The 22,952-nt window shown below is 41.0% G+C and overlaps 1 protein-coding gene across 2 annotated transcripts in view; it reads right to left on the bottom strand.

Annotated features, from left to right (window-relative positions):
* The window catches only part of LOC129239691 (teneurin-a), a 335,619-nt gene that overhangs the window by 187,750 nt on the left and 124,917 nt on the right, over positions 1 to 22,952 (bottom strand). For both annotated transcript variants that reach the window (XM_054875401.1, XM_054875402.1), the window contains exon 3: positions 6,281 to 6,538. In XM_054875401.1, coding sequence (XP_054731376.1) covers positions 6,281 to 6,538 — 258 coding nt within the window. The remainder of the gene's footprint in view (positions 1 to 6,280; positions 6,539 to 22,952) is intronic.

Here is a 22,952-nt window from a genome sequence, read left to right as displayed (position 1 = left end):
GTTTAGAAGTATTGTTTTATGAGACGCACCACGCCTTCTTTATCAATACCGCACACTTTTGATAATTATTAGGGCATTATGCAATATACGAGGGGTGCCTTTTATATTTCGGGATTAGAGAACAAAAACAAATTTTAATCATCGAAAATCACTTTATTGTTTTTCAAAATATTCTCCATGAAGATCTATACATCTATACACTTTTGCATGCGTTTGAACCAATTGGCGAAGCACTTTTGCCACTCTGAATGAGGTACCTCCAAAACATGCATTCCGAATGCCGCAACCGCTTCTTCAGGTGTCGAAAAACGTTGACCTCTCAGTTTGTTTTTTACGTACGGGAATAAAAAGAAGTCATTCGGTGCCAAGTCAGGACTATACGGCGAGTGACCCATTAATTCGATATTTTGGGTGCTCAAAAATGCAGTTGTTTGAGCTGATGTGTGAGAGCTCGCATTGTCCTGGTGAAGAGTAATCCGTCTTTGGCGATTGGTTTTCCTAATTTCTTGGAAGACAACTGGCAAACAAATGGTTGTGTACCACTCACAATTTACTGTTCTGCGTTGTTCTAGTGGTACGGTTGCGACATATCCAGTTTTTCCGAAAAAACAGGCGACCATTTGCTTGGAAGTGCTTCGTGCGCGAACAACTTTTGTTGGATTTGGCTCATCTTGAAACACCTATACAGTCGACTGCTGTTTACTTTCGGGCTCATACGCGTAAATCCACGATTCATAACCTGTCACGATGTCATAGACGTGTTTCGAAGCCCCGCGATGGCATTTTTTGAGCATTTCCTTCGACTAATCGACAGAGCCTTTTTTTGACAGTCAAATGTTTATGTAATATTGAACGTATGCTGGTCCCACTAATGCCTAAGATTGTCTCAATCTCACGATAGGTCACATGACGATCTTGAAATACCAGTTCGCGCACAGCATCAATGGTTTTCGGAACAACAACTGATTTTGGACGACCTTCACGAAATTCGTCTTGGGGTGAACTACGACCACGATTGAATTCACCATACCATCGATAAACACTGGTCAAAAAATGAATTAAGTTCATCCATGCAATGTTGCTGAGTTAATCCACGTCGAAAGTTGTAAAAAATAATCGCACGAAAATGTTCACGATTTAATTCCATTTTTGGACCGAGATGCATCTTTAAGTTACTGTAAACAACACAAATAGCGCTGGTATTTCAAAAATGTTCTGAGTACGTAAAAGCCAAAAAATGTCAAACTTTGCGATACAGCTGTCAGTTACCAGATTGCAACACCAGGGTTGCCAAACCCCGAAATATAAAAGGCACTCCTCTTAGTATGCATCTGTGCCAAATCCCATTGCTCTACCATAAATGGATTATATGAGAACCACCACTCCTTCTTTACCAATGAATTGTTAAGTATTAATATTTTATGCCATTTGGTGCAAAATTTCATTGTTCAGGCACGAATGGCTCCGAATATCTGTAGTATTAAAAAAATTCTTGGTACGGGAGGTGCCATGCCCCCTTATAATTTTACTATGACTATACCTTTCCGATGATATGCCTTTAAAAGTAAAATGCCCCTTTTTCCCCCTTTAATAATTTTTGTTGAAAAATATCCCTCAGAACTCTTAAAATCCTGTTGACTCCACGTAATTCAATTCCCAAACTCGTAGTTGTGTTTACAGGCGACTTTACGATCAGCGCACCCGCAGAAAAGCTAGGTTTACAAATTAACCCCATTGCAGAAGCTGTGGGAGCCTTTCGGAGAAGGAGACTGTTGAGCACTCTCTGTACATTTTTGGCAGCTAGACGATTAAGTCACTGGGTACTCTTATCTTCGACAGCTTCCATCAACCTTCTCCATTTCATCAACAGCTCTGGGTGGCTGTAGACATCTGCCCGTTGGAGGTCTCAAAATGTTATCAAAATGGCGCTATAGTGCCACTTGGAGAGTGCCAGACTGGTGCTTCAGCCATTTGGCCTGCCCGCCTACCCCACAATCTGAGATCACTGTAAACACTTGAGCTAGAATTATTCATGGAATACTCATCAGGGATCCTTGGAGTCTTAATCCTTTAAAAATTCGAGATTGATCCTCAAACTTGTCCAAAGTAACTAGCGTTTTAGCGCAGACTAAGGATTTCATATATACCTAGCACCTAGTGATGCCAGGCAGATGATCGTAGCGTCCAATTGATGAACGTTCGCCGTGAAATGAGTTGGTTTAGTTCTTGGGCCCATGGAATTAAAAATACGATCATAAAAAGGTCCTTTTACTTCAAACTGACAGACAGAGAATTAAAAATTTTAGATGGATAGATGTACCCACTACGAAGCTAAGAAGAAGTCTTAAGTTCCACACTTATTTAAATCAAAACTCACCTTTAAAACACTCTTTCATTGCAGAAAATCTATGGCAGAAACGTATTAAGCCCTCATCAAATATCTTTCGGACGGCTAACAATATTACTAATGCCCGCCTCACCCCCTGTACAGAAATGACAACTTTTTATTTGCATATCACCAACTCCTGGCTTCTGGCTCCTGGCTCCTGGCTAAGCGAAGTTACATAGGCGCCTTCAGTTATTTACTCTGCGCTTTTTTAAGTCCCTCTTAGTTGCGTAATAAAATTCTTTTCTTTCTTAAAGCTTTCACTGCCGTAAACAAAATCGCCTTTGCGAATTGCTCCTCGGGCTCATCGAGTGAGTCATTCACTCATTCACTCATTCGCTTATTCATTGCACTTTATGCATTCTATTTAATGTTAATGTTAAATGTTTTTGTTGTTGCTTTTTGTTATTGGTTCTTCTAATCCCGGCGTACACGTATTTTTACAGCATTTTAAGCTCTAATTCCACATAAGTACCAACTTAAGCTGGCGATTCTAGCGTTGTACTGCAGAACGATGTCTGCTGCGTACCAACATGCACACATACATACACACATACACACACATCGTACATCTTTTCAGTAACAGTTGTGCCAACTGAACGAAACTTAATCCCGCTTACACCTTAAATCTGGCAATTCTCGTTGATGTAGTTGCCGCTGTGTTGCGGCTCTGCTCGTCGGTGGCAACTGAAAATATCAACAGAAGCTGGGTAAAACAACAATAACAACAACATTTTATGCTCAACCGATTTCAGATACACACATAGTGTGTGGAGGCATGGCAGCCGATGACTACTTGCAACCAATGTTGCACAAGTAAACCAACTTTCCACATTTCGTTGCACGTCAGAGCTCCTTTTTGAGTTTGTGTGGGTGGATGTGAGCTGTGGAATAGCAAGATTTGTTTTAGAATATTCCACAGGAACTCAGAAGCTGGTAAAAAGACAAGGCAACAAGCAGCAACTCATGTGAGAAAGAAGAAGAACGAAAAAGAAGAAGAAAAATGTCAATTGTAGACCCTAAGCCGAGATCGTTAGTAATGCCATCCATTTGGCTAAGACATGGCAATAAGCATAATCAACATAAAAATACCTTAAAGAGATACGTGCCACGTGCCGCACCCACCGACCGCGCGCTCATATCCAACTGCACTGCGGTGCACTCGTGGGGCACGTACATGTGAAATGCAACACATGCCGTGTTGCAACAACGCCAATGCCACTGTCAACTGGAACCGGGACTCAGTCAGCCCAGCCATACAAACACAAACGCAGACGCAGACATTGGCAATATTAAAGCAGCACCGCGACAGTTATAAATCGTTATGTGGCGATGTGGCAAGACGCTGCAGGGTGCTGTATTATCCCTTCGACGACGCGCTGGCACCTTGTAACACTGAACTCCTTGCGAGTCAACTTTAATGTATGTTCGTGCCACATTTGCTGCATTTATCAACTCCATGCAAATGCAACGAGGTGTGAACGCAGTGCGAAGAAGAAGAACGAGAATAATAGTGGCTGCAACGAGTTCAGTTTGCGTTGATGTCGCATTTACTTGTTGTTGGTGCTTTGGTGGCTTTGCGCGCAAATGAGAAAATCCGCGTTGCACAAAAATGAAGTTAATGATGATTTGCACCAGCATGACTGTGCAACGGCGGGTTAGCGGACAGCAGTAGAAGTGGTAGGAGCGGTGAGAAATCCTTCAGCCATGTATAAACGCATGCAGCAACATAAAACGTTGACCACGAAGCGTACGTGGGCAATGGCTGCTTAAATTTGTATTAAGGGATTTACCACTTCTGCTTTCTACTTTTCGATGCACGCAAACATGCTCACTTGCTTTTTTCACATAAATATATTCCTTTAGTTCTCTTTCCAGAAACTAATTTATGATCTAAGCTCTCCAATGCCCAACAACAGTCGAAGTTTCATCACAGATTTGCCATAGCTTTCCACACTAAACAGCCCAACCAACCTTTAAATTGGTGAAGGTTAAAGCTTCAGTTTGATAGCGGTAAGCCCGGTAGATTGTCCAAGTACAATTTTCTTTGTCTTTCCCCTACTTCCCGAACAAGAGAAGATAACTTATCCTTTCCACAAAGAGGCTCTGGTCCTATAAATAGAGAGGCCGCCCCCGTCGGGACTAATTTATCTGCCATTTCGTTCCTAGTAACTCCAATTCAATGAACTCCTACCTGAATGTTCAGTTTATCAAGACTTCCAGCACCTCTTTTGATGTAACCTGGAGAGAGTTGAGGGCCTTGATTGCTGTCTGGCTGTCAGTACGATAACTGCTTCTATTGTTATAACTGCGTTGAAGGTTAAAGTGAGCGACCTTTCTGTTGCGTACACTTCCGCTTGCAAAATTCTTGTATTCTTGCCTAGCACTTCCGAGTATCTATTCCACGCTGGTCGACACCTGCTGCCGTACCTTTCTCAGTGAAGCATCTGTCCGTGTACCATGTTATCATGTTCTGGTTGATTTTGTCGCTTTAGGATAACACTTTCCAAGTAGCGTTACTGCCTACTTCAGTCTTGAAGCGATTCTCAAAGCCAAACATTGGCGGTTGCTTGTGAATAAGCTGAAATCTGAGGAGTTGGTTGGCCAAGAAAATCAAACTTACTTGGATTTTAATGAACTCCAAGGCCAATGGTTTTTCATGCACACGCAAGTCTTTGTAAGCTTTTTAGTGCGATTATTGTTGACTCTAATTACAGTCGCATAGATCCACCGCAGTAATTTTGATGTACAGGTACATTTCCAATTTTTCCTCAATACTCAATTCATCTTTCCCGCCAGCTCTTCTATGAGTGCCTTCCATGGTAATTTTTGATAAAATTGTATACCCAAGAGCTTCACTTCCCTTTCCATTCTTACCTCAATTCCATCTAAGCAAATGGGTTTAAGTTGGTTTAAGGGGTAACACTACTGTACACGCGTAAAATAAACACGATTTTTAAAGAATTTTTTTGTATAGAAGGAAAGAGAAAACAATCACTCTGATTTGGGAAGTTATTACTTATATACTAGAATACAAAACTACAAAGTTTGATCGAAAAATTTTACAAAATGGCGGCATTGGAGACATTTGTGTAATGTGGTTTCTCTTGAAGGAGCTCCGCGGCACGCAGCACAGAGGGTGCAAATTTTAATCTGGAACAAACAAAATTTTTTTTTCTTAATCTAGATAAGAATAGCTAGAGAAACACGTAGGGGATTTAAAAAATATTTATTTTTGTGGAATTAGCAAGCATTTGAAGGAAAAAACTCTATTTTGGACGAAAAAAGTGGCACTTAAATAATTATAACAATCGTTTAAATTAATCTATCAAAAATCCCATACGCTCTTCTCTTAAGAAGGTCATTATACAGACGTAGTGAAAAACTTGATTAAAAATATTAAAAATTGTTTGAGTTATGCTGCGTGCCAATTTCAGAAAACGTGTTTTGAGAAAAACGCGCTTAAAGTTTGGAAATTTGGAGAAGTCGTTAGGTAGCAGTCACTAACGCTTGGTTAAAAGATTAAAATATTTATGAAATAAACTTCGGTAACGTATAAAACTTTTTGTTCTGTATTTTAAAAGGTTCAAAGAATTTTTTAAGCTTATAAAAAAAATCAATTTTTGGAAATTTCTACAGTGGTGTTACCCCTTAAGATGCTTGAATTTGTTTTTACTTGTGAATTTTACGTTGATCGTTTTTGCTGAATTTATGTTCAGCCCCTTCTGAATAAAATGATCGAAGAAAAGCCAGTAGGGTCCATCAGCCTTTATATGTTTTATTCACATTGCTTTCGCTCTCTTTCCCCTCAATCCTATTCGCATTTCCAGCTTAACTCGTTTCGGAAGCATAAATAAAAATACGGAAAGCTTTCTATGCGTTGTTGCAACTTACCTGGATGGTGAATATGGTGAGTAGTGTGGGGTGTGCGCTGAGTGTGAGTTACGCAATGGGAACCCAGGCATTACCAGTGGTTGTGAGCCGCTCATCTGGCAATGCGAACCGCCAGGCCCATTCATGCCCGGCCCACCGCCACCACCGGGCACACCGCCGCCACCGCCCCGATCAATGCCGCTGTGACCCAACGTATTGTTGCCTGTTGACATACTTTGTGCCATCTGTTGTTGATGCCCGCCCGGCATTGAACCCAATCTGAAGAGAGAAGAAAGGGAGAAAAATTGTAAAACAAATTTAACAAATATTTATTTACGACTATAAAGTCAGTTGGTGTACTCATTACAATGTTTGCTGTACTCGTATTCATGTTTGTGCCCTCCGTATTTGCAGTAAAAATAGCTTGCAACATACGATATGTTCCGCATACAAATATAAATGCAGCGGCAGTGCACAGCAGCAGCAGCAGCGAAAGTCCGGGTTATACAAAACCAGAAATGGCTGCCGTTGCCTTGGGTGTTCGGAAATTCATCGGGTACTTCGTTGTTTTATTATGCAAGTACGTGTGTGTGAGTATGTGTATGTGTGCAACAGTTTGTGTGCTTATGTGCAGTAAAAATGGTCATTATGGTGCGAGTTAAGTAAAGCGGAAATTTTAAATTAAAAAACATAAATCAATAGGGCGCACAATGCCCGTGCCACACGGCCACTTTATCGCCGCCCTGCCGCCCTACAGCCCCAGCCCTCTTACCCAATTGGTTGGCCGACCAATTGAACGTCCGGCGGCGCAGCGCGGCATCTGGCCAAGCGCCATTTCCATTGTGCATTCTTGTTGTTTTATTTGCGCTTTTCCGTTGCCATTGTTGCATTTACGCCGTTAGTGTTGCATTGCGTTGTTATCGATGCACTTTTTTGTTTGCGTTTGCGCGTCATATTATCGGCAACATAAAACGGATGTGCGCCTACGGCCACACGATTACAGCTCAATGGAGCCTCTATGAGTCGCGAATGTTTTGCGCACTACTCGCTTTATTTATTTAATTTTTTTATTTTTTGCTTGCACTCTTTTTGTTTGCATGTATTGTGCGAGGTGCTGCGCCAAAAAGGGGACTTTTTGTTATTAGTGTAAAGCATTTGCAGTTTATTTATTACAGTTTCGGGGCATTTGCCACCGACAACTCTGGCCAGAGTGCCAACTTTTTACCGATTTGCAGTATAATGTATGCGCTGCATAGTTTTAGGCGCAGATGCCGTGATTCGCACACAAATACACATACATATTCATGTATTTAAGATAATAACTGTAGAGGAAATTGATGCCGCTCAGTGCTGATAATTGTTTTGAATAAATGCTAATAAAAGGACAATACACCGCCACAGATTAGGCTATGCCACCCCGTCAACTTCATAAATATGAGATGTCAGTGGAAGCGCTGAGGCTCAGTCACTTGAAATTATCTGAAAAGCGTATTTGGGAACTTTTTATTTTTAAGCAAAGTTCAATGGTTTTTTATGCCTACAAAAATGCTTTACATTTTTTATGATTTTTCCTCTCCCTTCCGTTGGACATATCTCCACATATGGAATGTTATGAGGAGCCCCCTGCATAAATAAATTACATTCACTCTCTTCCAGTCTCAGTCGCTACATCAAAGTTCAAACTTTTGCATGTGAAAGTCCAGCAAACTCTGGCGCTTTGCAGCCAAATCCAGTTCATCGTGAATCGGCCACAACAACCACGACTTGGCTTGGCTTGGAATCATAAAAGCACTATACCTTTGACTACACAGCCTGACAGTGCCTTGCCGCTTGCCGACTACTTTTGCTAACCACATCCTGACTTCCATCTGGGCCTATGCCAGCTAACAGACTCACTTATGGAGCCTACCTACTGTCAGCAGAGACTTGGCTTGGCCCAACAAAATGGCCATGTGGCATGTGACCACATCAAAACGCTGGAAGTCTATGCCCCTTTATGGTCGAACAACTTAATTTAAATTGCTTAAATCTATTTTTGTTGTTAATAAATCACCGGCACACACACGCAGGCACACAAGCCTCTCAGCCATTACATCTACATGCCTAAAACATGCGCTGCCAATGCTGCCACACAACTGGCCGACGGCAAACATCAATATGAACTACTATTAACCACCCACTAGGCATTCCGGCTATAGCGACTGCAGGCAAGTTCCATGGTGAGGTGTTTCAGGGGGCATGTCCAATGTGTCCACTTGGACTGCAAAGTTTCTGAATGTTTAAGTCATGCACATAAGCCACATACTTGCACACACACAAATAAGTATGTAACTGGAAATATGCTCGTGTGTGTGCCCATATTAATCGCAGCCAAAGTGAAAGGCGCACAGAACGACATGCAAATGCTTGCCAAGGTATTGTAGATATGTTAATGCGCACACAAAGGCCGTTGGGTCGGGCGATGTGTCGGTGTGGCGGCATTACTAAATTAGAACCTATGAGTCAGGAAATGTGGCAGCAACTGGTCGAACACGACTCGAAAGGAGTGCGGTGAGACGGGTTTTTAAATAGTTGAGTGATGCTAAGTTGTTAGGTAGAATTTAATAATTTCTATTGCATATTTTAAGGAGCTTAAGTGACCTGCGCGTCCATAGTAAAAATTCAGTTTGCTGGTTGTCCATTTTCACCTACTGCTGGTCATTAAACCGAAAGTGCAAGGAGGAGCAGCTGTATTTTAGAGCTGTGACGGAGCTACTCAACCGAGCACCAGAGAGGAACAAAAAATGGCTGAGAATCATAAATACCTTTTAATTCACAACATCAACATATCGAATAAATCAGACAATCAAATGACTCTGGCGCTATAGCGGCAGGATGAAGCTGGTAGCGCGACAGGCAGCTCTCAGTGATTAAGAATTAGAATGGCGTCAAGCCAGCAGTTCGGTGCCGGCCAAAATGTTGTCGGCGCGAAATTCAATTAAAAATACAATCACGTCACTAATTGTTCAACAATGACAATCAGCAACGGCGATGTATTGAATAACATAAAAAAGTGGGCGGCTTCGAACAGTCAGCGATGTCCGTCCATTGGCCAACGTGACATTTGACCTAAACAATCCAACACTACAAGCGCTATTTGTTATTGTTTCACGCATTTTAGACATATCTACGCATCCACCCTCTGCAACCGCCAACTTTTCGCCAGCGGCGCTCTTAATCAGCAACCCAACACTGCACTCATCAAATTTCCAACAATCACAACAAAATAATTTCTATATCGCTGCAATTTATATTAGTAAATGTTTTGAAAGCAACTGAACTGCTCTTGGCCTTGGGAGCGACACAGTGGCAGTGAGGAAGCGACAAGCACCGAGCCGCATTGATTCCATAGCGAACCAAAGTTCAACATAAATTGCATTTGCATCGCTTGGAGCGGAGGCGGTGGAGGTGTGGCACAGAGTTTCTAGCAAATATTGGCAATAAAATAGGTGGAACTGCGCGGGCAAAGGGTGGCCGCGGGAGGCGGCAGGATAATCAATTATGTGCGCACACTTTGCCTTTCGGTTTATGCGTGACAAAATGTAAACTCGGCCAATGTTTGCCATTGCCATGCCAGTGGATGAGTGCTTGCGGTTACACCTGCCTGTGTATGTGGTTGTGTCTGTGTGCCTTCGTGCACGGTGGGGCGTGCGTTGCGGGCAGCCGCCACTGTTTATTGATTTCTCCATTTCAATGATTATTGCAGGGCTCAAAACCACGGAATAAATTTACAGACATCAAATGCTGCCCGCCTGTTGTCACTTCACGGCCTGTAACCGCTTGCAGGACATTTGCGTTGCAATTGTCCCGATTACTAAATTGTGAAACTCGGCCTGCGTTGCGCATTCAAAGTTCACATGTATGTGCCACATCATCAGTGTCTGCAGTCATGCATTTAATTATCACCGATCTTCAATGAATCGGCGAGCAGAGAACTATGGCCTTTAAAATACCTAAAATTCTTTAAAGCTCAACCGAAATTTTTACACCCACCAGACAAACGCAGACGTCATAAGTAAAGGAAAGTTGCAGCCAACAATGCGACACAATAATTTTGCTAGAAATCCATTTTAAATACAGAGAACACTCTCTGCCTGGCTGGCTATACGGAGTTATCTGATGGATCAACATGAATATGCGATATGGGTGCTCTGAGTGTGAGTGGCAGGCGAACTTAGCCATGGTGCCATGAAAGGAATCGACAGCGGACAATATCCACGCCAAGCCAAAAATACTCAAAAATTATATACATAGATATTTATATATCTGACACTACGACAATGTCCAGAGCTGCCCCCCAAGCCCGTGCCACTAGCCGCAACGACAATTGTACAAAAGTGGCCATCAAATGCAGCTCGGCTATGGAATCCGCTCCAGTATCAGCAGTCGCAGCAGCTCCATCGGCCATTCACAGCAACCAACACGTAGCGCCATTGTCGTTTATGCAAACATTATTGAGATAAACGAATTATGAAATGCAAACACAGACACAATACACTCACACACTCATACAGCCATGCAGCCATTCGTCTACACACTATCGCTTGCCTAGATTGGGCCAGACTGCTTACATTTGCATACACACAAAAGGCAGATGAAAAGAGGGGCGTGACAGAAGCTGAAAGCCCTGCCAAGCGCACGGACATTCCATAAAAACTTAAAAGCAAGCATTCAATTTATGTGAGTGTATGTGAGGGCGCATGCTTTCCGCTGCTGTGTACACATCAGCACGAGACACATGCACATACACAAACATACGCATGAGGGCGATATCCTTAAAAGCATGAAGCGAAAAATCTACGCTAGTAAATTTGTTTACTGCCGCAACAACTCATAAACGCACACATATTAAATTTAATATTAAATAAGTGCACCCTCGACAATACCAACAACAAAAGCGAGCCAAAGTAGCAAAAAATGGGGAAGCAAGCCCTGAACCATGTTCTTCTATGTGCTCGTTTTTAATGTATTTTATGTAAAATTGTTGGAAGCGCAATGAACTTTTACTAATAAACAAACGAAAAAAGCCGCCGACATGCAACAAAGTGGAAAAGTTACAAAGTTGCTTTCTTGAGCCACCAAAACCCCTCAGCCTTTACATTGTAATTTGCTTTTATTTATTTGGCAAACGAGACAAAAAAAACGCGAGTGCATTCTTCGCGCGCAGCGATTCACGTTGTAAGCTGCGTCCGGTCCAATGTCAAAGTCGTGGCCACAGTAGAGCGAAAGCCAGCCCACAACACGCGCTTGTGGCTGCAGGAGTAAGAAAGAAGAATGGGCCATTCCCTACCTAATCATATCCCTAAAAAATGTTCAGATAAGCTTTGTATCTGAAGGTGGCGGCGTTGCGCCTAAAAGCGCACAATGCAACTATGATGGGACCGCGTAGTTATGGCGCAAAAGCCACGACAAAAGCAGCCGCGCACCACATTGTTGAGCTGTAGACTTCCAAAAAGATACAACAATATAAATCTGTTGAAAATCTGTTTTTTCTTCCAAAAACAAGATGAAGTACTCGGTTTTCTTCTGCTTACGCTTGGTCGATGTGGCTTTTGGCAATGTTCGTTAAGGGCCTCGCCGTCTCTGCATATTTTTTATTAGCACAACACTTTTCCCCAACCTGCACATCCACATTGCGCGACTTCCGCTCAATACTGGGCGCTAAAACGGTGCAGCAAAACCTTCCGCCATCAACCCAGACATCTTTGCTTCAAAGGTTATTCCGAATATATTGGCGTACTTAAGCAGATATATGGGCGTATGTATGTATGTATAAATATTTAATAAAAAATTCATAACAAATACAACTTTACGATATTACAACCTTTTAGCGGCAAAAGCGCCACACACCAGTACGAGTACAACTACACACACGCATACCGCTCGTACAACATTTGGGTAACTGCGCCACACTCGTATGAGTGTATATGAGTATATAAGTATGTGTGTGTGTGTATGAATGTGTATATTATTTTGTTATGGGTACACCGTTATAGTGTATGATTTCCTTCCCCGCCCCCTTGCACGCGCTCTTTCCACTTTATGACATCAAATTTTGTTTGGCTGGTCACCCTCGCGCATAACTTTCCACTCATCACCCATCTATAAAGCGTTCTTGCCGGCTTTCGCTGCCACAAGTAAGCAGAAAAATGTCTAAATGCCATGGGTAGCCCTTTCGAAGGAAGGCTGCCTCATGTGAGAGCAGGAGGGAGGGGAAAAGAGGGAGACGGAAAATATGTTTTATTTTGCAATGTCGGTGGTGATTTCGACGGGTTGTTCTGTATTTTTAGCAAAACCCCTCATGCGACTAATAACAACCGTCGGCTATGAAAATCAGAAAACAACGCTGAAAAACACGCGACAACAAAAATATACATAAAATAAGAATATAAACAAAAATGTTCAAGTCAAACTCTAGAGGTGGTACTGAAGGGAGCGGCAGTGATCAAAGCGAAAATGTGCGATGTTTTTTTGGTTTTGTCTGCCATAGCTCTAGAGTTATCCAGGTAAAGAGAATGTTGCCATTCACCTTATTTGCACCGGAAGTTGTTGATAATGGGAATATTAAATATTATGTCTATGGGGTGTTTTGTTGGCATCAGGGTGATAAATTCTTACTTAAAAATTAAGCCTCAAGGTAAAAAAAAAAATCAAACAAATATATTAGATTTTGCTGTCAACTGCTGTTTGAGTTCAATATAGGGCTGTGGCGCCCCGAGGCTGATCTTTATATTTTAGTTGGCTAGGTTTAAGTATTGTTAAGATTTTTATCTCCAATAAATTATGTTTCACTTGATTTTATTTCAATTTATTTCAGCCTTCTTATGTAAAAATGCTGCAGACAAGATCACAGAAGTACTTCATAAGCAACTAATCCAGATTTTTAATGACTAGAATTCAAATTGTGTGATAATTAGCCTAAGAATAAAATGATTCAAGTATTGGCGCAAATGCGGATCTTGACGATAAAAATTCAATATAAACCTGTTTGAGTTGTTTTTAAACTCTAAAAGTGCTCTTTAAGGCCAGAGCCAACGAATAATAATTAGTTCCTCCTGTGCCAAAGTAAATGCGGGTGTAAAACGTAAGATTTTGTGAGGAACATTGAATTCAAGCTGCTCAAGAAATTTAGAACAATATAAGCAACCATAAACCAGGTCGAAGAGAAAAATCTACATCTGAATAGTTCGTCTCTTTTCTATTGACTGCATATTTGCTAGTTGACAGAGTATAGAATAAGATAGAAACGAGTCGGAAAACTTAGAGGCTCAAGAGCAAAACAAAGTAATTTCCATTGAAACCGTTCGATTCTCGAGTTGACTCCAAATTCCCCAAATGACTAATAGATATTCTAATTTTGAACCCAGTAGTGTTGGAAGGGTGAAATAGTGTCTGCTTGGAAGTATATGAGAGAAAATAACAGGCTCTTACTAAGATCAGCAAGGAAAAAATCTGACGACAAATTAAGTGCCCCAATTCTGAATAGGAAGTAAGCGCCTGAAGAGGTACTCGAATTCTTCACAAGCTTCCAATTTAGTGGACGAAGTGCATTATGAGACCATAATAACTAAACGCTTAAGGGGTGTCCGTATGGGAAGGTCTAAACGAACGAGGTTGTGACGACCGAGTAAAGACGGAATATCCTTGAAACAAGTGACAGAGGAAATGCTGTTGCAACCAGCCACTAATTTAGCAACAAGTCTGGAGGCTTTTGCCGAAACCCCGGCTTGTGGCTGATAACCTGCCAACCTTAAACCCTATACAATCAACGAAACAGCAAGTGGCCCTTTGCTCCCCCGTGGATCCAAAGGAAATATATATAATAGTTAACAGCCCAATACGTTAACCTTTCATTCGCCAGTCCAACACTAAAAACTGTAATGAAACTAACACAAAAGTCAGCGCATTACTTGCATTCTGGCTGCTAAAACAAGCAAAAAAGAAAAGAAAGACACAGTTACACATTGCACCAGTGGCGCCAGGAAAGGAAGCGGGCAATCGCGGTAATAGCGCGGACGCAACAAAAAACCGTGAGCGTAGTGTGTGCTTAAAACCCCTCCCCAAGTCTTTGCCCTAGACCAAGAATGATAGATTAACAGGTTTGGCCAATCCGCTATGTGAACAACAAAATTGCGCAAACAACTTCGGATGCCACGTCACCGAGTGCTCAGCAGCCGAATTCTGCCCGCTCAGGTATTCTCACGCTCGTCCAGTCAGTCGTTGCTCAGATGGCAACGAAGCAACATGAGCAGAAAGCTGACACAATTTCAGTTTCTTCATTAACAAATTGCTGTGATTGCCCTTTGTGGTATCAACCAGTCAGATTATTCTTTCACATTCGCTGAGAACCGGTTAACAATCTGACCTTGGCTACACCTTCTGAATTCCTTTCACCATGCCCAAGACTGCCGAGCCATAGCGGTCTCACTAAATAAATGAGATCTTAGTCGCATTTTGGGCCTTCTTTTTCTTCAATCGAATTATAGTTAACTTGGTTTGTAATCCATTTCAACCGACGGGGCTAGTCATCTACGTACCTCCCATTGCATGTTATTCAGGAACCCTGGTTCAAATAAATACATAAAATTTTCAGTTTTGTTCTGTTTAACCAGTTACCCTCTCCAAAGATTTTGTTAATTGCCACTGCAACTACAGGTCGGGGAATCCAAATTCTTTACGCAGGAATCATTTCCGAAGAATTATGTTTTAATAAAGCCTTCTAGCGTCGTAGGAAACCCTCTATGTGCATCTTGTTTGGAAGATGAAGATAGTCCTAAGCATTTTTGTTGTAATTGTGCATTTTTGGTGAAATGTTTCATAGCCGTTTTCTTTGCCGCTGTCCGGCGTTCGCCATACTTAATCGGTACATTTTTGGGTCTAATGTATTGGGAATAAACAATCTGGGTAATTTTTCCCTCGAAAAACGGCTAATAATCGTAAAACTGTCTTGGAACTTTGTAAAGAAGTAAAAAGTGGCCAACTCACCAGTCTCTACCTATCCTTTAAATCCTTTCCCTTGGTCTTAAGAGCAATGGCCCGAGTACTTGATCTACAATTCCATATCATTCCATTTCAATCCCTCTATGAAGAGGGAAGTCTCAATTAATGGGTATGCCTACCGGCCTACTTTACCTCTCCCTGTAATGAGTGGACCGACCTATGTCGTGGGTTATACCAGTTTTATGTGGCTTATCCATAGTCACTAGCGGCGAATCTGGCTCGATAACTTTATTTTTGCTTTGACACGCAAATTGTTCGTCGAGCTAGAAGAGCAGAGAGATAGCGAGCAGAGAAGGGGCGAATCGAAGAGGCCTAATATTTATTCAGACTATGGCAAGCCCTTACCGAAGAGAATTATAGTTATCTAAGTACAAGCCAGGCAAAGTTCATGAAATTACCCCTGGAATACTAGCCTGCGTAAAAAAGCAATCAAATCGACAAAATTAAATTTGCTACGTGTTGCAATTGAAGCAAGCAACGTTTATGTTTACTCAAGGCTGTGAAGTTGAAAAAAATTTAATTTAAAAACTGATGTGAGTACTTTCGCATCTATTGAATCATGAGAAATGGTTGCTTCATTAGAAAAAAGTAAGAAAATAAATTTCTGTCATCGTTTGGAACAACGCATTGCGAAATAAGGTTTGTAGCTCAGGGTTAAATTCCTTATTGCTTTCTTATTGTTTATGCAAGTCGCACCCTTCAACGCCGCTCAATTCAATTAAAATCGTCTAAGCTAATAACGACAATGACAGCCTCGCCCGCCAACTTCCATATTTATTTAATAAAAAAATCAATTTCAAACACAGCGAGCGGTATTTTACAACAAAATCATGTGCGGCAACAGAGCGCAGCTTGTTTGCTTTACAACAGTCGAAAATGTTCCAGATCCGTTAAAGGCAACATAATCAGCAACAGCAATGGTGACAGCACGAAAAATAACAAACTGCTACGATGCGATACCGAAAAGACGACACAGGAGATGAAGAATGAGGGATAATCTATGCGGGGTGAGTGACCCTTGGGCAAAATCGATAGATGCTTAGATACATTACAAATGCAGCATTCGATTATTGAGCCACATACATACACACATACACGCACAGAAGTGTGGGACATCGCCGCAGAGGATTTGCAATTTCCAAGTTCATAATTTCCTTGGCTATATGTTTTTAATATTTTTATAGCATTTTTGGAAAGTCCCTGCGCTGCCAGAAGTGTGTTGGCCCGAAGAAGGCGTGTAGTAGGTAGGCGTGTGCGCACACTGAAATTATATATTAAATTGCAGACACAAATTCGATTGGAAAGACATGAGGAGGAGATAGAAAAGTGTCTCCCCTTGTTGTTTGTTTGCGCTGTCAACAGCGGAAAACCACCACCACCACCAGCTACCACCAGAAGTATTTTGTGAGCCCTGCAACAAATCGGCAAATACTCAGACTACATCTGAAGTAGTCCATTTTGCAACAGTAAGAGTCGACGCGCAATGTTTCAATTGGCTATTATTTGGAAATAGTTTTAAACTATTCCCTAGAAGATACCAATTGCCGCGCGCCGCATATTTTTACATTTCGAAAAAGTATTCAAACTCTTTCTAAAATCTGTCGCGGCAACGCTCACCATAAGAAGTAATGGTCAACTCAGGAGGGATTCGACTTTGAGTACCGTCACTGGGCATGAAATGTTTAGTCACTCTCTTGCCAATTTTCATTGCAGGGATATTCGTATTCACACAAGTACACAACGAACCCAGTAGGAAAATTTACTAGTACCGAACTGCGAATGTAGAGACCTGGCTAGCTCTTGGTATCCATTCTACGGGGGTACTAAGATTTACCTAAAAGGGTTTGTTTCCTTCGAAAGTTTAGAAAATATTTAGCCGATACAGGAGCAGATAGTCCAAAGCATTAGCGTCCAACCGATATTTATAAAACCAATTTCTTTTCTTACTATCTTTATGACGTATTTAAAATTATGTATATGTGATTGTTTTTTACGCCCTCGAGAAATAATAATACAAAACAGAAATATTGTTGCATTGAATTTTTTTTACCAAATCTGGTAGATAATTTTATGGCATTTATTTTTGAAATGCGAAATCCGACACATGTCCGCCATGGCTATGAGGTACATGGTCCATTGGGCCAGTCCATTTTTAGACAACCTTTTCCAATAAATCTAGCCATATGGCGTAGATAATGGCCAATGCTTCAAGTGTGGCTGGTTTGTCGGCACAAGCCAATGACCTAACGTGGCTCTATAAAAAGTAGTCCAGAGACGTTTAGTCACACGAAAGACGGTACCAGTGAACGGGACCACTTCTGGAAAGAAGTTTGTTGCCAAATTTATTTTGCAATCAATTGGATTAGTAAGCGTACTGTATGGCAAGCTGCGTCTTGTTGGAACCAAATGCTCTCGAGGTTTGCTGATCAATTTTGCAATAAAAAATTCTGCCAGCATGGCTCAATAGCGCGCGCCATTCACCGTAACGGCAACTGTTTCCTCTTTTCGAAAGAAATAAGTACCAGGTGTCAGTGCTCTATGAACTTCACGAATAGTTTTATTTTTTTCACAGAAAAATTCCACAATGTGGAGCATTTTTCTTGGTGATGGCTTGCCAGACCTTATTGAACAGAAACCTACACAGTTTGCCATTCTCAGTTGCCAAGCCAAACCTATAAATATCGATAGTTCTCATGCAGCTAAAAACACACCAGTAACACATTTATTTTTAATTTTAGTAAAACTCAAATTGGCTACAAGAAATTACAAATACAGTATTCGGTGAAAAAATACACTTCATCTACATACATCTTCCAGGCAGACCCAAACCAGCAACTTATTGCATCAGAAGCCGTAGCCAACACACCGCTTTTCGGGTTTGAGTATAGAGAAAGTCGAGAGTCTTTGCTTTTCAGCTTTTATAATGTCACGCTCTGCAAACAGTTGTCACAGCTTGCAACATAAGCAACGAAATGGTTCACAGCTCACGAAATTGCATTACTTCCGAATCGGAAATTTTCTGCAATTAGTCAAGTTTTCCCTACAGGGAAGCGACTAACCTTGCATGCGTCCAGCAAAAATAAATAAACAAACAAACGATTGTTGAAAAAATATTGGTTATAATTTTTGGAATATCTTTCTAGATTGACAGTTTACTGATTAAACAACACGATTTCATTGTGGGACTTTGGGACTAATCCCTCAAAGCCGCCTATTGTTGTGAAGGTACATTTGTCGTACAAATCCACGAAATAAGTTTCCCTTCTCGTTAGTTTCTGACACTCAGCGTTTGCCCCTTGTTATTGCGTCTAATTCATTTCAAACTCGCTGCATAATCGCCTCATCAACGCGAAACTGACGCGCCATTCTCCTTAGATTTAAGTATCGTTCCCAGAAGTGGTTGCAGTGGTTGAAAGTGGTGCAGTAGCCTCTTGCGTGGCTATAATTCATAGTTGCCCTCGTTTGGTTGGTGCAATGGATTTGGTCATTAGTGATGTCATAAAAGGAAGTTTTACTTTTTCTGCCAAAATATTTTTTGAAAAATGCCAAGTTTGTGAAGTCACGCACATTTTCCTCACGCTTGTTGCAGTTGTGCATTTGTTGCATTAAGAGAAATGTTGTACAATTTAGGTTTGGCTCATTTTTATTTCATCAGCGCAAAATAAGTCAATATTGAATAGTTTCTGTTTTCGGGAGGAATGGTACGAGTGCAACGGTGTAGTGCTGCAGAGATTCTTCGAGTAGACACCAAGAAAATGATGGTTTGCTAGCCTCTGTTTTGACCGGCATTCCAACTCGCTTTCAATACTCATTTATTTCATTTGAATTTTCTTTAGTTCAGAAAGTGCTTTGGAAAGTGAAACTTCACTTAGTTTTCTCAGCAGCACAGAAAAGTAAGTTTTATTTTGTCTAAATTTTATTAACATGTGAACTCGTCAATTCTCGCCGTATTTAGCACCCCCAACTGATGCTCGTTTCATAATTTTTTTCGTCATGCTTGCCACTTTTTCGTTTGAAACCCTTTCATGAGATCCTTCCAGCATGCCTCATGCCGCCTGTTACCGAATGCCAATCTGTAGCTCTTCCTGAGTGTCTCAGATTACCATTTTACCACCACCGCCTGCCGAGGCAAGGATTTTTTTTTAATAATGCCTTAGGTGTATGATTGAAATGAACGACTTGCAGCCAGTGCGTGCGTGAGTAATGCTCGTTTATCCACTCCACAAGGATCCGCTGCCTGCAGCTGCCACACTAAGCGGATTTGCCATTCAGTAAACAACTTGCAACGCACATCAACGCTTGTTCATCTTTTCTTATTGATTGCGAATATAAATATTTAAAAAGGTTGCTCTTAGCGCATTTCAAGTTTCGATGTCTGTATAAAGTCCCCCTCATTGCCCACCATCAAATTGGCACAAATTTTAATTGGTTCGCCAACAAATTGGCAGCAGAGCTCTGTCCAAGGCGTTCCTTCTGAAAATAGGCAAAATATATGTTCGTATGTAAATAGCTAACATGCTACACATATATGTTTGTATGCAGTAGTGAAAAAATTCCAGTGATTGAATGAATCAGTGAACGAATGAATTTTTTGCGCCTGTAGAGCCAAAACAAAAACGAGTTTTTGAAGAGTTTTCCACTCCGTTCCGCACTTTAAAAAAATTCCGATACTATGAAGCAAAATGTTGCAAGCCATTTCTGAAGCCACAGGCGATTTCGCAGTGCATAAAAAATTTCTAATCGATATGTTTTATACCCCTGCCACGTCTTCTTCTGTACCTCACCGCTACATATGTAGTTGCAGTTGGACGTTAGCACAATTCTTTGGAAGTCTCCTTTGCGCAGTTTGCAGGCAACCGAGGTGCCACAATGGCCTCAAAGTGCACATACGAGCGCTTGTATTAGTTGACAATAGCATGCCACAAGCAACATGCTGCACGTTCTGCTTACTGCCTGTTATGCCATAAGCAAAACGCGTGTGTGTGTGTGATTGAGTAATGAACATTTCAAAAAAGTGTATTCAGTTTATGTCAGTAGAAAAAGTGTGCAGTACGACGCTGGCTGAGATACTGAATCTGACGCTGACACTGCCGTCCCATTGCATGGCTGCCAGGGCTCGGTTTATAAACCATTTGCGAGTGAATGAGCCTATCGACCGAACGAGCGAACAATGGAATTAATATTTGATCTCTTTAGGTTTGCTTGTGCGCTTGTATGCGTCACCCTGTCCATGTGCTGCTTCGCTCACTATCCGCTCACCACGGACGTGTTTCTATTCAGCTCAGAGATCTCAAAGATTACAAATCTTTTGTTCAGGCTGCTGTTGAAGTGCTGAAGTTTTCAGTTGATGCTGCTGTTGTTGTTGTGTATGTTGTTGGCGTTGATCAACAGCTGTCAACTGAACGGTTACTGTTTGAGAACTGCTCAAGGGGCGCTAAATTGTATGGGAAATTTTAAAGAAAGAAGTAATGCGTAAAATCTGGCGTTTTTGTTGTTGTTGTTGCCTTACGTACGTTGCTGTTTGATGATTGCTGTACTGATAAGTGATAGTCTATAATTATGTGTCCCGATTGCCGCCCTTCATAGGAGCGCATAATATTTGAATAGAAGCGAATAGAAAGTAAGCGAACAAAAGCCAGTTAAAGCAACACTCAACGCCACAGAGGCTACACTTGAGTGCGAAGCGTTGGCAGTTAGCTGCCACATTTGCTTTGAACAACGTTTGAAGTTGATGGAGTGGTGAATTTGCCTAAGTGTCGCGGGCTTTGTTGTAATAAATAATTACAGAGTAAATATGGAGCTTGTAATTAAAGGCAACAGCATCAAAATGCCACAGCACTATCGTCACTTCATGTGTGTATGCGTGTGTAGTTGTTGATATGAAGAAATTTGAAATGTGGCGTGTGAGTTGTATGATATTTCGGGAAAGAGTCTACTTCCAGAACATATCGCCGCAACTCTAAGAGCTGTCCAGTCACTATAATTGCTACTTACATCGACGCCTGCGCACATCAACACATTTATTACACAATAAAATTGTTTCTCCCCCTTAGCTCTACAAGAGAAGATAAACAGTTTTTAGTTAAAAATATAATAGCCTGTTTTTTGTTTTACAAATTAAATACTTCGAAATAATTAATAATAAATGGGGTGAAGTGTTAAGTCAATACGAAAAGACAGCGAACGAAGATAAGGAAAAAGAGGTCGAACTCACCAAGTCGCCGAAAATATGGATTGAAAGAAAGTGTCGACATTCAGAAGGGATAGAAATCTGCGTATCCAAAGAAGTGGTGAATTGCTGCAGTCATACCAAAGTTTTAAGCCCGTGTGGACGTTTTCTCATCCTACCGATAAGAAAGGTTTACTAATAAATTGTTACGAAATTGTTTGTTCAAATATTTACTTGGGGAAAAATAAATCCACAATTCTCTTGGTAGATGTCTGTAGTCGTCTCGTAAAGCATCGAGGTGACATTTCACACTTGTGAATGGTGCTTATGGTGCCGATGCTGGAACAGTTAATTACGTGGAATTTTGCGTTCATCGATTCCGTTCAGTTATTTTTGATATTAAAGAAAATGTCGATATAGTCGAAAATTCGATCAAATCATCTAAATAATCGAAGTTGACCGACATGCTAGTAGTCGTAGCATCGCCCAGAACTAAACATCGAGCACAAACATTTTACGTAAAAATAATGGATTTCTTTTTCCCCAAACTATACGAGTATAACGGGCAGAGGGTTTAATAAGCGCTTGACGAAACGAAGATGCGTTTAGCGCCTGCAAAATTAAAGGTTAGTCGAGATAACACCACTTAAAATGTGAGTTTTGCTCTTATATGCGCCACTGCACATTATTATGTGGCCGGTATAATTTCCCCAAAATTAATAATATTCACACCTGTCACCTTAATTTGACAGTTCGGTGAACCATTCTAACTGAAAACCATTCGGATATTTCTTTGCCGGGTTAATTCAGCAAGAGTCCATCTGCAGCAGCTGATCCCTTCAATTACCAACTGTCAAAGTAACGAGCTTGGTGTGAACACCCCTGTCACGTGGATATTTGAAAAGCTAGTAGAGAATAAAACTACTGATTTCCTTTATTCTGAATCTCAGTCTTTTTTGTCTAAGGCCAAAACGTCTACTAAGTCGCAGAGATATTTTGTTCTTCCTCGGACTAATATTTTTGTAGTTGAATGAACGGATCAAAATTTTCTGGAGCTAGGCTCTGTTTTCATTCTATTTTCAGAGCAAACGCGATGCTTACTCACTTTTGCGATATTTGGTATTCGCGAGATTTCGGCACATTTGCAATGTCTCGAATATTAACTTCTAAAAATCCAATAATTTATTTTTTTTTAGTCAGCATTATTTTCAACGCTCATAATTCAAACGAAATTATGCTGCAACTTAATGATAAGCCCAACTTTTCCAAGTACTATAACTACATAGAAACATTCTTAGTCATTTCGGACGACGTTAGTAGCCATCACTTAACTGACCACAAGCAACGGATGAAGCTCCGCATTGGGTGTAAAATATTTAAAATTCTAGTTGGATAAATTAATTGCACCATATCTTGAAACCTTTTCTGCATTTCAATTGATTGAATGGAATAACAAAAAAAATGATTTCCACCAGCTGCAGACGG

This window comes from Anastrepha obliqua, chromosome 2 (assembly GCF_027943255.1).
Source record: "Anastrepha obliqua isolate idAnaObli1 chromosome 2, idAnaObli1_1.0, whole genome shotgun sequence".
In the NCBI taxonomy this organism is placed as follows: domain Eukaryota; kingdom Metazoa; phylum Arthropoda; class Insecta; order Diptera; family Tephritidae; genus Anastrepha; species Anastrepha obliqua.
The sequence above is the reverse complement of the archived record's forward strand: the minus strand, read 5'-3'. Positions and strand labels throughout refer to the sequence as shown.